We start from the raw sequence: 14,492 nt of genomic DNA on the forward strand, positions 1-14,492 counted from the left end.
CTCTCGCTCTCGCTCTCGCTCTCGCTCTCGCTCTCGCTCTCGCTCTCGCTCTCGCTCTCGCTCTCGCTCTCGCTCTCTGTCTCTCTCTCTCTCTTTCTCCCTCCCTCCCTCTCTCCCTCTCTCTCTCTTTCTCTCTTATAACTGTTCTACTTTGAACATCGATTCTGCGAACAGTAATCTCAAACGGATGTGGCATCGATACGTGCTTCAATCGCGGCATTACTGTCAGAATATCCAACGCAGGGGTCGCGCATATTGCATTTCCTTTGCGATTATCTCGCACCTGAATCCAGCATCCGCGCCTCTAGATTTCATAACGTGCGAGTGCCTGCCGGAAACACAGCAGTATTCCACTTCGGGTTACTATTACTTCCGCTATTTATCACGCCAATAAGAAAATAACGAGAATAGGAAACTCAGGCGTGTATTCTTACGTGTTTGCCTTACATCATTACTTTCATTGCTGAAAAGTGAAAAAGAAGAAGTGCACTCGTAGCTGGCAAATATTCATGGAGTGCCTTTCTCGTCGCGCGCACGTGCACCGCAATTAATTGCGTCGACAGCAATAAGATATATGATAATTAATGCGCGCTTAATTCCACCATCAGACCGCTCGCTAATTAGATCATAACATGGAGCCAGTCTGGAACGAATTCACGACCGCGTCGCAGCTTCCGCCGCGGAAATCTGCAGGCGGAGGAAAGTCAGGGCGTAGCTGTTCCAGCTACTTCCTAGCGTGATGCACGATAGGATCGAACAGAACGTTCTTCGGATCTGTATAGTACGGCTATAGTAGATACACACGTACACACATACACACACATATATAACAAAGATGCATGCGCATCTGTACGCATGTCAGAAACGTATTCGTTAAAATGCAAGCGACTGTGTCGTTAGTCTCGTTTTCTTTTTGTCTCGAAACTGACGCGTCACCTTCACCGTGAAAGGGACCACTCGCTGTCCTGCTTCCGCTAACGAGTGAGTAAGCGTGCTCTTCCACCATTACCGTTTAGCCATTAGCTGAACCGCACGGCCGCTATTACAAATGTACGGTAACATTTCCCGCAAGTACGCCTTTAATGACTTCCCTCGCTTTTTTTCCGCAAAACCTGGCGTACGAGAGAGAAAAAGAGAGAGAGAGAGAGAGAGAGAGAGAGAGAGAGAGAGAGAGAGAGAGAGAGAGAGAGAACGTTACGAGACCACTAATCCTAGATCGCTAATCGTGGATCGGTAATTGGCTTCGCCGCTTGCATGATCGATTCTATGCGGTAGGCATGAGGTTCCTTCGTCCTGCATACAAAACGCTATCAACGATAGCACTCAATAACACGCTCCCTTAAAGGCCTGCCAAACTCCAAAAATGTTAATATATAGAAACAACCATCACTAACACGATTACATTATCCTCTTCGTATTTGTATTGTATGTATAAATCTCGAAAAACATACTGCTTTGCATATTGTGCGGAAAACCTAACCATGCAGCTGTGGAAACCTCTCTGCAAAGTGCTCGTACATTTTTAAATATCTAAATTTAGTTGTAAAAATAGATCAATGTGTGTTATTAGAAGTTTCCTGTGTAGGGAAAACATACATTCAATATGTAAAAGCTGCAGAACTTTTATATCAGGCAAATATCTACGCTAACAGCTCGAGATGCAAATTTTGACATTTTCTACCGTTTTAGTTACACATATTGAGCAACACTCCTATTCATTATTGCACATACTTTTATTGTGTAAAAACAAATCTTTATTGTGTAATTATATATAACCAAGTCCCACTCTAGGTGTTTTAAATTCCAATCCTTATAGAGAAATTACATCAGTTCTAAGCCTCAAATCCTAAACTTTAAAAGATAAAAGTTAGTCAATTCGCTTAAGGATTAGGGATCAGAGCTTGAAGCAGCGCGAAAAACGCTTAAGACCTTAAACACGTCACAATTTAGAGCTTGAAGCATAAAGCTTAGAGTTTAAAACACCTATTGTAGAATGAAACGTAATGCGACGTGAACTTTGCAGAAACAGAGTCGATATTTTGTTGGTAACGTTTTCAAATATGGCATAACATGTTGAATCCAATATATCTTCCCAGATACGGAAGATAACATTCCCCCACTCGTCATCACGCTTACGTCATGATTCATACCGATGCGATTCCCATGAGGTATCGCATCATCGTCCGTTCACACACGAGCTTTCGGTGTGATTTCGCGAAAACGCCACGGAAGTGATCGAAATCGCAGATACGGGCTCGCGCCCGTAAAAACAAGACGTATGTTTATTAAGGCGAGCGTGAATTTGCACGGCGCGGCGCGCCGCGCTGCAACGATTCTCCCTTTCTCCGGACAGCTCCGGGGCTCACTTAGCCGAGGCGTGGTGCGCCGTGGTCGATTGCTCCCAACTGGATCGGGTCCGACCGAATGTGTCCGTGCCTCTCACTGTGTGTGACTGGCACGCCACAACGTTGATTACAGAGCCCTACCTCGGCGTCACGATTTTCCTCTAACCCGGACCAGATGGAGGAGTCATTAGACTGTACACGCTTTCTTCAGTGGTCCGGACAGTTGCGCGCGCGCGCGCGCGCACGCGGGCGCATGCTGTTCCGTGGCCGATGATAATGACGACGTTGCAAATCCTCGTCGATTTCGTCGGTACCCGACCACCGCGTGCGCTTCTCGCACGGCTCGAATCGGCGGCGGTTCACCCCTCACCTGAAGACCTTTCCAATTTTCAGGGAGCACTCGCGAGAAGCGGATACGCAGTCGATCTCGCTCGGCTCCGGTTAGATAATCGAGCGGGTTCACCCGCGTCATTCACCAATCAGAATGACCGGGCTATTTAAAAAGTCACGCGGATGATTATCGCGGCACATCGGAGAGAGTTGCAAGGAGAACTGCGAGGACGATGATAAGGCGTTCGGTTCGGCCATGATAATAGCAGGTTGAAAGTGTTGGCCGGCTAACAGAAAAATTCTGCGTATCAGTTATCCTTTCCTTTCTCTTCACGACTGCGAGAACAATCGTAATCGTCGATCGGTTTCGTGGAAGATGGCGAAAATGAAAGGACAATCGAGTACGGAATGGAATTGCGCTTCCGAATAGTTAATCAAGCCGGTGCGGTTTCCACGGGACTTTACGTCCTCGCGATCGATATTCACGTATCGACTTGGGTCCGCGGCTGAACGATCTGGGAGACAACTTTCGCATGGTCCTCCACGACGCTTGCGACACCGCGCGCACGGTTCATTTATCACATGCACGCCGAATTCGGTCCGGTGTTTCGTCAGCGAGCAACATAGGCCCCGCTTCGTGGTCGCCGCCATCGTCACCGGTATGAAGAAACGCGCCGCATTTTATCGCGGGGTCGGCTGTGGAAATTAATCGACGCACGCCCAAGAGAGTACGGTGCATACCGTATCGTTCGAAAGTCCCAAGACGACGTGCCTTTCCGTCTCAAGGACGAACCGTGCGCAATCGTCGAATATTCCCGATCGGGTCATCGCGAAGTCGAGCGAATCGATCTTATCAACATTCGACTGGCGTGTAACCGTCCTAAAGAGTAGATGGACATTATCGAGTGGGATCTAACGACCACTCGATGTGTGTATGTTCGTTACTATCAATAATTGGTTGCTGAAAGTAGAGGGGAGACCTGAGCCAGAAGGACACATTTTGCAGAATTCCGAAGTTACAACTTCTCAGACAACTAATTGATGTGACTGACTGTACAAACATGATAGGGACAACGTTTCTCCATATGTTTATGCAACAAACATGTATAAACCGTATATTTTCCTTTGTAATAATCGAAATATGAACATTGATATCTTGTCTCGGTACTAGCTAAAGTTGGCTAGCAACTCGGAGTAAGAAAGTCACTTGCTAAATACGGGAGACTGGATCAAGTTGGACCAGTTCTCAGAATTTCGAAGTTACAACTTTTCAAGCAACTAATTGTTGTCACTGACTGTACAAACCTGATAAGGACAACCTTTCTCCGTGTGTTATGCAACAGTTGTGTATTTTCTTCCGTAATAACCGAAATATGAACACAGTACGATGTGACCATGTTGGTCCATATTGGGTCAAGTTGGCTAGCAACTCAGAGTAAAAAGGCCACTTGCAAAATACGAGAGATTGGGTCAAGTTGGACCAGTTTTCAGAATTTCGAAGTTACAACTTCTCAGAATTACTTGTTGTGACTGACTGTACAAACATGATAGGAACGACCTTTCTCCATGTGTTTATGCAACGATTGTGTAAATCGTATATTTTCTTCTATAATAACCAAGATATGAACATGCCCCGGGTCAATGTTTCATGCGAAACATTGTATCATATACAGGAAACTTCGTTCTAACTAATAACACGTCAGTTATTCACTCACGATGTAGAATATTAATACCAAATATCGAGAGGCTCGAAAATATACTTGGCTGCTATTAAATCAGTTTTCTTTTTCTTATTTTTAACTGCAATATTATTCCGATTTTAATAAAACTTTGGGAAAAGTATTTATGTTCTAAAAAGAATATTTTGCAATTTTGTTTCCACTGTCCTCTCATGATAAATACATAAATAAAACCGACATACCTCTTGGGCCAGTCAAACCTCTCTCTCTGAACGCGCCCCCTGAACTAGTCTCTCTTGAACGCGGAGATCAGTTTATGAGACGGACGATAAAAATTGAAGAGATGATATCAGGTTATTAACGACGTTAAACGAAACGATCAGCGTGCGTAGTACGTAAACCTGAAACACCTGAGAACGTGAAAGAAAGGCTCGTTAACTTTCCACACATCGCGATTAAAGCATGTACAAAGGACTTGTGTTACTGACTCTTTCAATTGATCCAACGTCCCCGAACGCTAAAGAATAATGGACTGAAGAATAATAGAAAGGTCTTTTTTTTTCTCGCGTGCGTCTATCTTTTATAATGTACACGGAGAAGTAGTAAGAGCTACACGGCGTTTCCTGTGGGTCGTCGCTAGGTGTGGTACCGCCTGTCTTTTGTGCGCGCGTTTTGCTCTCGGCTCGGTTCAAGGAGATCCAGAAGCGACGGCGTGGCGTACCAACGACGGCGAAACATGCGCCGAGTTACGATGTTCTGAATCTGAATCTCTTTCTCTCTCACGGTAGACATGCCGCGCGCGCGCGAGCTGTGCTCCTGCCTCGCCCCGTATTCGGGTCAGCCGAGTAGTAGAAATTACGTAACACGTGTGCGCCGGGGCGGTTCCCACCGAGCCGCCTTACCGGAAGTCGAGAGCACGTTTTGTCCGTAAGGACGCACGGGGGGTCAGCCTCGTAAGAACGGCGCGTGAGCGTAAAAATATGTCGTACTTCGCGCGGGATTATGCAGATTCGATTTCACGGATGGATAAAGAATATCGCGAATTGGAAACATCGAAGAGGTTTAAGTGTTTATTCAGTTGGATAACGAGTTCGAGAACTATGAAGGATGATATATGTCACTGTGGTCTCCTCGGAATATATTATATATAAGATTAAAAAAATAAATATAGCATTCAACTCTATATAATCATCTTTTTTGAGACATCTGAACAATCTGGACTAAATCCGGACCACTTAATCAACTTTCAATACAGCTTTATTGAAAATAAATATTCTTGGATGCATTTTCTCCAAAGATATAAGAAAGCTATAAGATAGTAACGCAATAAAACCAATATCTGCAAACAGACTTGTGCTACTTTAAACTTTTTCTGGACTGTTTACGAAAGTTGAGCGATCGATTTGTACAGATCCAATATTATACGCGGAAAGTTAAAAGGAAAAACAGATTGATACGATTAAATTTAAGCAACACGAATATTGCAACGTAAACTAAGTCTGAGCAAATTGCACCAAAGCAGACCCAGAAATGATTTTGTCCACATGGCGGATTATTAATTCGTCAAGAAATTCGAGCGTAAAAGTCGCGTTTGATACGCGGAAATTCTTCCAAGGGGTTTATAGACTCGGCGCAGGATCCAGATGCAATCTAGTAAGCTGCACCTTTTACGACGTCGTCGGCCGTACGCCTCTCGTGCTCGTGCTCGCGCTTAACAGCCGCGCATTGGCGGGCATTTGGTCGCGTTCGAGCAAGCGATAAGGAATTTTGCCGCGCATACCATTCGCGCGTACACGAGCGTTCACCGATCCGCGAAACTCACTCTCTCCTCTCCATCTCTTCTGCTTCCTATTACCTATAAGCGTACCCTCCGCGATGTAGATCCGCTTTCGTGGCCGGGGAACCAGACCAGTCGGGGCTGAAACCCGTATCAATTCCATTCCGTGGCTCTGGCAATTTCGATTACACCTCTCGCGCGACACGATCAAACTACTTCCTCTTTCGACCGCGTTGACGCCTGAGAGTGCGCGTGTCTGACATGTACCGTGCGTTTCTACTTAATGTCACCGAGACGCACGTAGATTTCCCGCACATTGCAAAATAAAGTGTTTTAAGCACTTGTTAAACGGTCTACTTTACAATTAGTTAAACGGTTAACTAATTGTCTCTTAATGTTGAAGAGACGACGTATGAGGTTAGACCAATCAGAACACACATACGTGTATGTTTATTCAGACTGGCATATTAAAAATGGGAGTGTATTAATGTGTCGTTTTAACACACTTCAGTGTCACTTCATATTGCAGTGCACTGTCCTTATGAATACTCGAAACTACTGATTATTCTTGACTTCTTCTTGACTAAATTTCTCGTTATTCTTCAAACTCCCAGATAGATTTATTTTTGTATTACGCATATAAAGAAAAATATTTGCACACTCTTTTCTGAACTGTGTGGTGAGACTTTAAAAACTGTGTGGTGAGACTTTAAAAATTAATTTAATGATTTTAAAAGACTGTTATATATTCAATTAGATACAAAAATGGATCGGTAAAAGCCAAAACAAAATGTGTAGCAATTTTAATTGAGACTTATAATTTCCAAATTGCGAAAACACAGTAACATAATAAATGCAAATATTTTCACCTGTTCCACTTGACTAACTCACGGTTTGCACTTTTCTTGCAACTCATTGTTTCAGTTGGTTATTTTCTAATACCGGTTTTTACGAATTATATTAAAGAGCACCTACATTAAGACCTACATTAAGACTACATTAAGGTTTATATTTATTATGTTATTATTTTCGCAATAAATTATAAAGTTGTAAGTCTCAATAAAAATTGTTCGTTACAACCTGTGCTAGCTCTCACTAGCTTGTTTTTGGAGAAAAATTTTTATAGGAAAAATATTGAAAAACTTTTGTGTATGCACAAATATTCAATATACTAATACAAGAATCTACAGAGTGTAACATTTTTACAAAAACTTCTACTTCGTTCCTGGTTGACAATTTAATGAAACTCCTCTGAAAATTTCTAATCGGAAAGGCCGCTTTCTTCCGTGCGCAGCACGCGTAACGTCGCATCAACGTATTAATGCACGTACTAGCTCGACTGTCTTGTAATAAAGATCCTTCTCTATTCCCAGGTAATCCCGGCGTGTCTATTCGCTCTAACGGAAGCGCGGCGAACTCCGCAGCTCCGGCCCCGCGTGGCGGAACCTCAAGTATACTACGAGGAAGAGGACAACCAGGCAGCTGAGGACGATTTTGTGGGCGTCTATCAGCCGCGCACTCGAGCGCTTCCTTCGCCGCGTTCGAAGGACACGCTGCACGCATCAAAGCCGCCACCGGTGCAGACCATTAGAAACTATAACAAGGTCAACGACGACGGATCCTTCACTTTCGGCTACGAGGCAGCCGACGGTTCCTTCAAGGAGGAGACTCGCGGTACCGACTGTGTCGTGCGCGGCAAATATGGTTACATCGATCCCGACGGCAACAAGAGAGAGTTTACTTACGTATCCGGCAACCCCTGCGACCCCAACGCGCCCAAGGACGAAGAGGAAGAGCTGCCAGAGAAAGAAGAGGAAGAGCTCTCCGGGCCGGCGAATTATCCCGCCGTCAGACCTGTACCACGACCCATCCCAGTGAGGCCAACATACCAACCAGCCACCACTCGTGCACCCACCACGATATTTCAAACGGAGTACCAGCTCGACGACGACGCCAGTCAAGAGCTGGAGGAAGAGCTGAAGCCGCAACTGCGACCCTCAGCGTTCAGAAGACCCACGACCTTAGTACAGGTCACACCTTCTACCGCGCTCTACGAGTCCTCGCCATCCCCTAGCCCGTCTCTCTATAGGTTAGCTTCCACCCCGACGGCTCAATATCAGACCACCGCGTCGCCCGTTCTACGTACCCAACCCACCGCCTCGACCATCTATCAGCCGCTCGAGACGACTACACGCCGACCGGTGACCCGACACCCCAGACCCCAGTCGGTAGCGATAACCCCACGACCCCACGTAGCCCAAGTGGCCGCGCAATACGTCTCCCCTAGTAGCACCGAGCACCCCGGTCTCATCTACACCCCGAGTCGCCCTGCGGCCACAGTGTCGCCCCACCTGCGCACCACGACCGCCGCTAGCACACCCCATCTCGACTTTGCCGCCGAGCTCGAGCGTTACGTGAACACTGTCGGCGTTCCCGCTGTCCCCAGGCCCCAGGCGCAAGCCTCGCCCCAAACCTCGAGAGTTAAGCTAACCGGTCAAACGACGGTGACCGCAGCCTCCGCAGCCGCAGACCCCATCTACCAGTCGGAGCTTGTGTACGATCCCGCGACCGGTCAGTACAATACCCAGCTTTATCAGACTCTGCCCCAAACCGTGGGTGACTTTAGCCTCAGTCACAAACTCCAACCGTTCGTAGCCCAGCCCCAGTCCCTACTTGGTCTGCAGCAGCTGCAGCAGCTTCAGCAGCAACGTCAAGGCCCAGTCTACAAGCAGGCTCAGTCGGCGCCCGCCCCTACCGTGACCCAGCCGCAGGAGGTGCTCTATAGGAAGCAGCAGGCGCAGCTACTGCAGCAATCCCAGCAGCTTTACGCGCAGCAGCAACGCCGCCAACAACAGCAACAGCCGCAGCAACCTCATAGGCTTCAGCTGCTGGAATCGCAGAGGGAACCCCAGGCGTTCTATTACGTCGCGCCCTTGAAGGCCTCCGCCGCCGGCAGCACGTCCCTCTCAGTAGGTCAGATCGATCAGTTTCTCCGAGGTAGCAACGCCAATTACTGATACGGCCTCTAAATCGCGGCGTTAAAACATTTCCCGGTCTCTCGAATCGTCCCTCGGTATTTATCATTCGGTATTGTCTCGAGCGTCTCGCGAGCCAAGCCGCCGTGGATCTCGCGCTGATAAACCGTGACGACGGCCCGCGCGCGTGAAAGATGTGTTACGCGTATATATATATATAAAAGGATATATATATATATATATTATATATTAAATATCTATACATATATATCGCGCGCGTGTATGACGGCAAGCTGAAGCTTGGATATATAAAGTATAGGGTGAATGGCACACACGGGCGCGCTTCGATGCATGCGTTGGAATGTGCGTGTGCATTAAATTTGATATACTCCGATTCTCGGGAAAGGCGCGAACGTAATTACAGTGAAAAATGTTGCAATAGAGGCCGCGGATTTACCGTTACTGTCGATCGTAAGAGATGCCGACCTTCCGAGCGGCTTACTCGAGGAGATTTATTGTTACAAACGGTCTTCGCGGTTTCTCCGAGCTTGTGTAACTTTCGTTTTTCAGAAACATGACGGGTGAGGGTTCGACACTGCCTTGTTTCCAATAGCGCTTTCGTGCTTCCGTAGTTGTACGATAGTATAAACATCCGTCTTTTCTTATCACACGTGCCTAGAAGCGTTCCTACGTCCGCTCATCCGCTCTTCTCGGTCAAGGTGCAAACGATAATATTAGCCGTCCAATCGGGAAACCGTCCACTCTTGTCGAAGGTGAAAGCGATTAACGCATGTGATATCGGAAGGAGCCGCGCGCGCACGATTAGGTGAACGGTAACAGCCGCGAGAATGGCGAATGATGCAAAGAGCCGATGGCACAAGACGTGATATGTAACAAAATTGACCTTCATTTTACGTTGTCATATTTTTCTCTCTTTTCTGCCTTCACCTCATCATTTTTTTCCTTTACTTTTCGCACAAATATCTTGGACGATCTCGCACGTTTCGTTTTGAGCATAAAGGTCAAATTAATCCAAAGGAGTTTTGACTTTCGATAACTGACGACTTTCATCGAAATAACGCATTTTACGTGGGAAATAGTGCGACCACGTTGATCGCGAGTTAACGCCGAGCCGGGATCTTTCTCATTTCTCAGGCCGATCCCGAGAGCATTTCTTTTCAGTCCGGTATCATGTATGTTTATGAGGCACGTTAGAGAGTGAAAGCCAACGACCTGACGTAATACTCACGCACGCATGTACGATGTATTATCCGTGGCAATTTCTCGCAGGCCTCCCTAACGCCGTACTATCATAGGTATTCATGGAGATTCCGCGACACGAGCGGAACACTCGTCGCGCGAACCTTTTAAGCACGACTCTAAGCCACGTAATAACGTTCGAGCGACTCGATTACAAAACGTCAATTCGACGTGGGATCGAGTCGCATGAGAGGCGAGTGAAACGCGATCAGATGCCAGGCGGATAATTAGTCGAATCAAATCTGCGCGCGATGTTTCGAGTTGTGCACTTTCCACCGGACGTACAGAGCTCGAGGCGTCGTATGTCGCGCTGCTGTATCGTAAAACCTGTCGAACGCATCACGATGAAATCTTACCTGACCCTGTGAACTTGAGAGTCTCGCCTCTGCGACTTTGCGCAATAACATGATGTAACTGATCACGTGTCAAGTATACAAACATATTGCATATTGCCAGGAGTTCTTATACACTTTCTTTAAATTAAAGATCGCAATATTCAATATTAAATCTGTTGGATTTGATTCGTAATTACATGACGACATTAAATCTCTGTCCCAATATCGTGTCCCATGATGTCGTGATGGAAGCAAGCCGAGACGACTGAGGATATCACGGTGCTCCTGATATTCCCGAGTGTGTCGTCGCGTGTTAAAGTTTGCATGTTTGTAGTTTCTCGCTCTCAACTCTTCTCGAGTCTCGTGCCGCGGACGCGTGGCTGACACGTTTGAACTCGGCAATAATTCTAATATCCGATCCGTCAGTCCGACACGTCGGTAGGAAGTGCGCTCGGCCTTTTGCAACGCGCGGAATTTTGCAAGCGTGCCACGAGCGGGGTTCACCGCGAGCCGACCGCCAGGGAGAAACCGCAATATGCTCTTATTGGTGTGGTCTGGTTCGTAGGGACAACATTCTATTCGCGCCGGAGCCGCCGTGGACTTTCTATTTGCATTCTCTGTCACAAGTGTGAGAATCGATCCGAGTCTAATGCGCCCGGCGACTCGACTTCAGCTCGCGGAAATACGTATCAAATGTCGGGAAACGCCGGCACGGCGTAGTGTAGCGATGAAATCGCTCTTAGCACGACGTCACAATCGTAAATTACCGTTAACCCAACTGTCTCACTCGACCCGTCACGTCACATTTCAGCTGCGAATCTAATGAACTCGGAATCGATCCTTCCTCGACGGAAGCACAACGGAAGATGATTGCTTTGTTACAATAACTCTGAGAAAAAGAAATACTTGAAAATTGATTTGTGGGATACAAAGCTTGTTTGTGCGAATTATAAAGTATGTGTTTCTGTGAAATAAATCTTTATCTCACAAATGCATTTTCAAGTATTTATTTTCTTAATGTACAGAGTTTGAAGTTCATTCACGGAAATGAACTTACATATCCCGTAAATAAATGTCCAAGAATTTTCCTCCAATACAGTCAGGCACATTGACACACTCAATCTTCGAATTCGACATCCGACGAGGCAAAACGCGTTCAGGTAAACTCGGCCGAAATTAATCCAGAGATTTAATTACCCATACTTTTTAATCTTTCAGATCTTTTTTAACTTACAAGTTGCTTAGCTTCGAAGTAACTTCATGTTTCGCGCTCCCATCGTTTTACGACTCCCGTTCCCACAAAATATAATCTGTACAGTGTCTACAGATTTTCGGACAGTTTCTCCGTCGCAGTCGACGATTTCGTGGCTTGATCACGACCGTATCGTTGCTATGACAGGCACAAAGCGCGGCGGTTGTCTACTCATACTGTAAATACTACCCCTTGTTAGCGTTAACGCGTAGCGGCCACTTAGCGACTTGTACGCACAATAATTGCGCATAAATCTTCGTGAGGAAGAGTCTTACGTTAAAGTTGTTTTCTTCTTTTGTATTATTTGTAAACATAATGGAGAAAGAAAAACATCTCACTGCGAAAATCTGCTCTGCGCCGTCACTTCATTTTCCCAATCTCCCCAGCATCGTTTACTTTCGCTCGTCTCGCACGGACAGAGATCGGAGAATAGGCGTATCGAACGCTCATTTAATAAAATCGCGACGCCACAGTGGATACATTCGCAAGACGAATGATTGATATCCCGTTCCCGCGCTCATCCGCGAATGCGCATCGGCGGAACAAGATAAAGGCATGCATAATAAACGTAGAATTCATTATTCACGTTGTAACGGATCTCGCGCCGCGACGGAGTGCCGCTCTCAATGTCTCAGCGAAGAAAGCGAGGATACGCCTATTTACGGTCTCACCGTTAAATTACATTATTTCAATGTAATATGCCGAGCTGAGAATAAATTATTGCGCTCGCTCGGAATACTCCTCCGCTGGTATGTAAGCGAGAGGTTTGTAAGTAAATTCTCTTATGTATAACTCTCTTATCTTATGATGAATAGTTTAATGAAATAAATACAAATAATTGCGTGTTTTGTAGTTCCCTCTTGGCCCCGACGGGGTCGATCCTCGGAATGCTAAGTCGCGCCATCCTTTGACGGTCTGACTAACACGCTCTTTGTTCGACAAAACTTGTCACCCGCGTCGGAACGAGCATAATCTTGTTTCGCACGACCTGTCCCAGCGAAACGGGACCCTGTCGCCCGTGCATTGCCGGACGTGTGAATTTTTACGTGTAACTCTCGCGAGACGGAATTAACGAACCGACGACGCGCGTTATTTGCCGCGGCTAAACACGCACGCCGGCGCTTCCGCGAGTGGAAATTAGAAAAGTGGGAAAGGCGGCGTGGTGCACGACGTATATATAAACGTCGTTACGTCACGACGGCTCCACGTATTCACCTGCGGCGTTTTCTCCGCTCCGATTATGAGCCACGTGCCGTCGCGAACTAGCGGACGCTCGATTGAACAGTCGGCGCGTTCAGCGCTCGTAAATCAACGGGCAACATTGTCGGGCATCCCACAGACAGGCGTTTTAGGTGATGAATAGAAATTAAAATGGAAACATTAATTGCAACTGTGCAAGTCATGCCTGGGGAATCTTGCGTTATCTGCTTAATAACTCGTCTTTGTGTATCGGCGGCGACTTAAGAGAATACCGTTCCTGAAAAGGTTAGATAAATCTCATGCAGATTGGGTTGCATCTTATTCCGTTCGGTCACCTTGCGTATCCAATCAACTTCGACGTGCGAAATCACATAATGACCGTGTAAGACGCTGGTTTCGCTTGAAAGGTAATCTTAATGAAATGTCAATTTCAATAGAACGCGCGGCCCTCGAACGCGCGGAGGGACTTTCGTAACGTCGTTAATCATAAATTCGAGACTTTTTCCGCGCGCGGCGACTTGAATATATAATAAGCGCGCGCATCGAAAGCGATACCTTGATAAACAAGGATACGTATTATCCGACTTGAATATTCGATTTTGCGGTAAAAGTAGATTGTGAGCGTTCGGGTGAAAGTCATCGAAAATGAAAGGGTCGAGCGAAGTGTTAAATCAAACCACGCCAGACGGTTTACACATGACCGCTCGTTCCTAAAGTGTATTATCTCATTTTTTGAACGTGCGCGTGGATGCAATCTTGAAAGTAAATTGGATCGATGATTTATTCCCGACACTCTATATCGACAAGATGTATCAAGTTCTATTGCCTGCATACAATGAGATAAAGCTTCCTGTTGCAAAACGTATGGCGGAAAAGAAACATAATAATGTGGGCGAATTCAATTCTGGTGTATGTGTATCGATTCAGTTAAGGAAGCAAGCTATTTTTTCAAACCAAAAGGGCAATAATATTCCGGAATTTGTTTAAAGGAAAACTACTAAATGTATGTAATATTTGAATTTTATATATATATATATATAATTGAATAATATATTTACAATGAATTTAAAAAATTTGTGTTTTTGTGAGGAAATGAAGTCACAACATTAATTATTTCTTCAAGCCAAAAAAATAACGATATTGGGGAATTTATTTAAAACAAACTATTAAGTATATATTTAAATTTTTTATATATATATCTGAGCAATATATTTACATAAAAAAAATTTATGATGAGTTTTTATGCAAAAATGACGTTATAGCATTTATTGCCTACAGCTCTTGCACGATTCTCTGGCTTGCATAATTTATGTTTGTATAATAATCTAACTAAAAAACT

The 14,492-nt window shown here is 45.6% G+C and overlaps 1 protein-coding gene across 2 annotated transcripts in view; it reads left to right on the plus strand.

Moving 5' to 3' along the window:
* The window catches only part of LOC116848965 (negative elongation factor A-like), a 21,650-nt gene extending 8,852 nt beyond the window's left edge, over nucleotides 1-12,798 (plus strand). Inside the window, exons 2-3 of one of the 2 annotated variants that reach the window (XM_032825639.1) lie at nucleotides 7,505-8,702; nucleotides 8,787-12,798. In XM_032825639.1, coding sequence (XP_032681530.1) covers nucleotides 7,505-8,702; nucleotides 8,787-9,148 — 1,560 coding nt within the window. In that variant the 3' untranslated portion in view covers nucleotides 9,149-12,798. Of the gene's footprint in view, nucleotides 1-7,504 lie in introns of both variants that reach the window. The other variant, XM_032825638.1, reaches the window with a different exon arrangement.
* Nucleotides 12,799-14,492: the final 1,694 nt, after the last annotated feature.

The sequence above is a fragment of the Odontomachus brunneus genome, unplaced genomic scaffold (assembly GCF_010583005.1).
Source record: "Odontomachus brunneus isolate Ranch 3 - 2012 unplaced genomic scaffold, Obru_v1 Obru_scaffold_103, whole genome shotgun sequence".
Taxonomy (NCBI): domain Eukaryota; kingdom Metazoa; phylum Arthropoda; class Insecta; order Hymenoptera; family Formicidae; genus Odontomachus; species Odontomachus brunneus.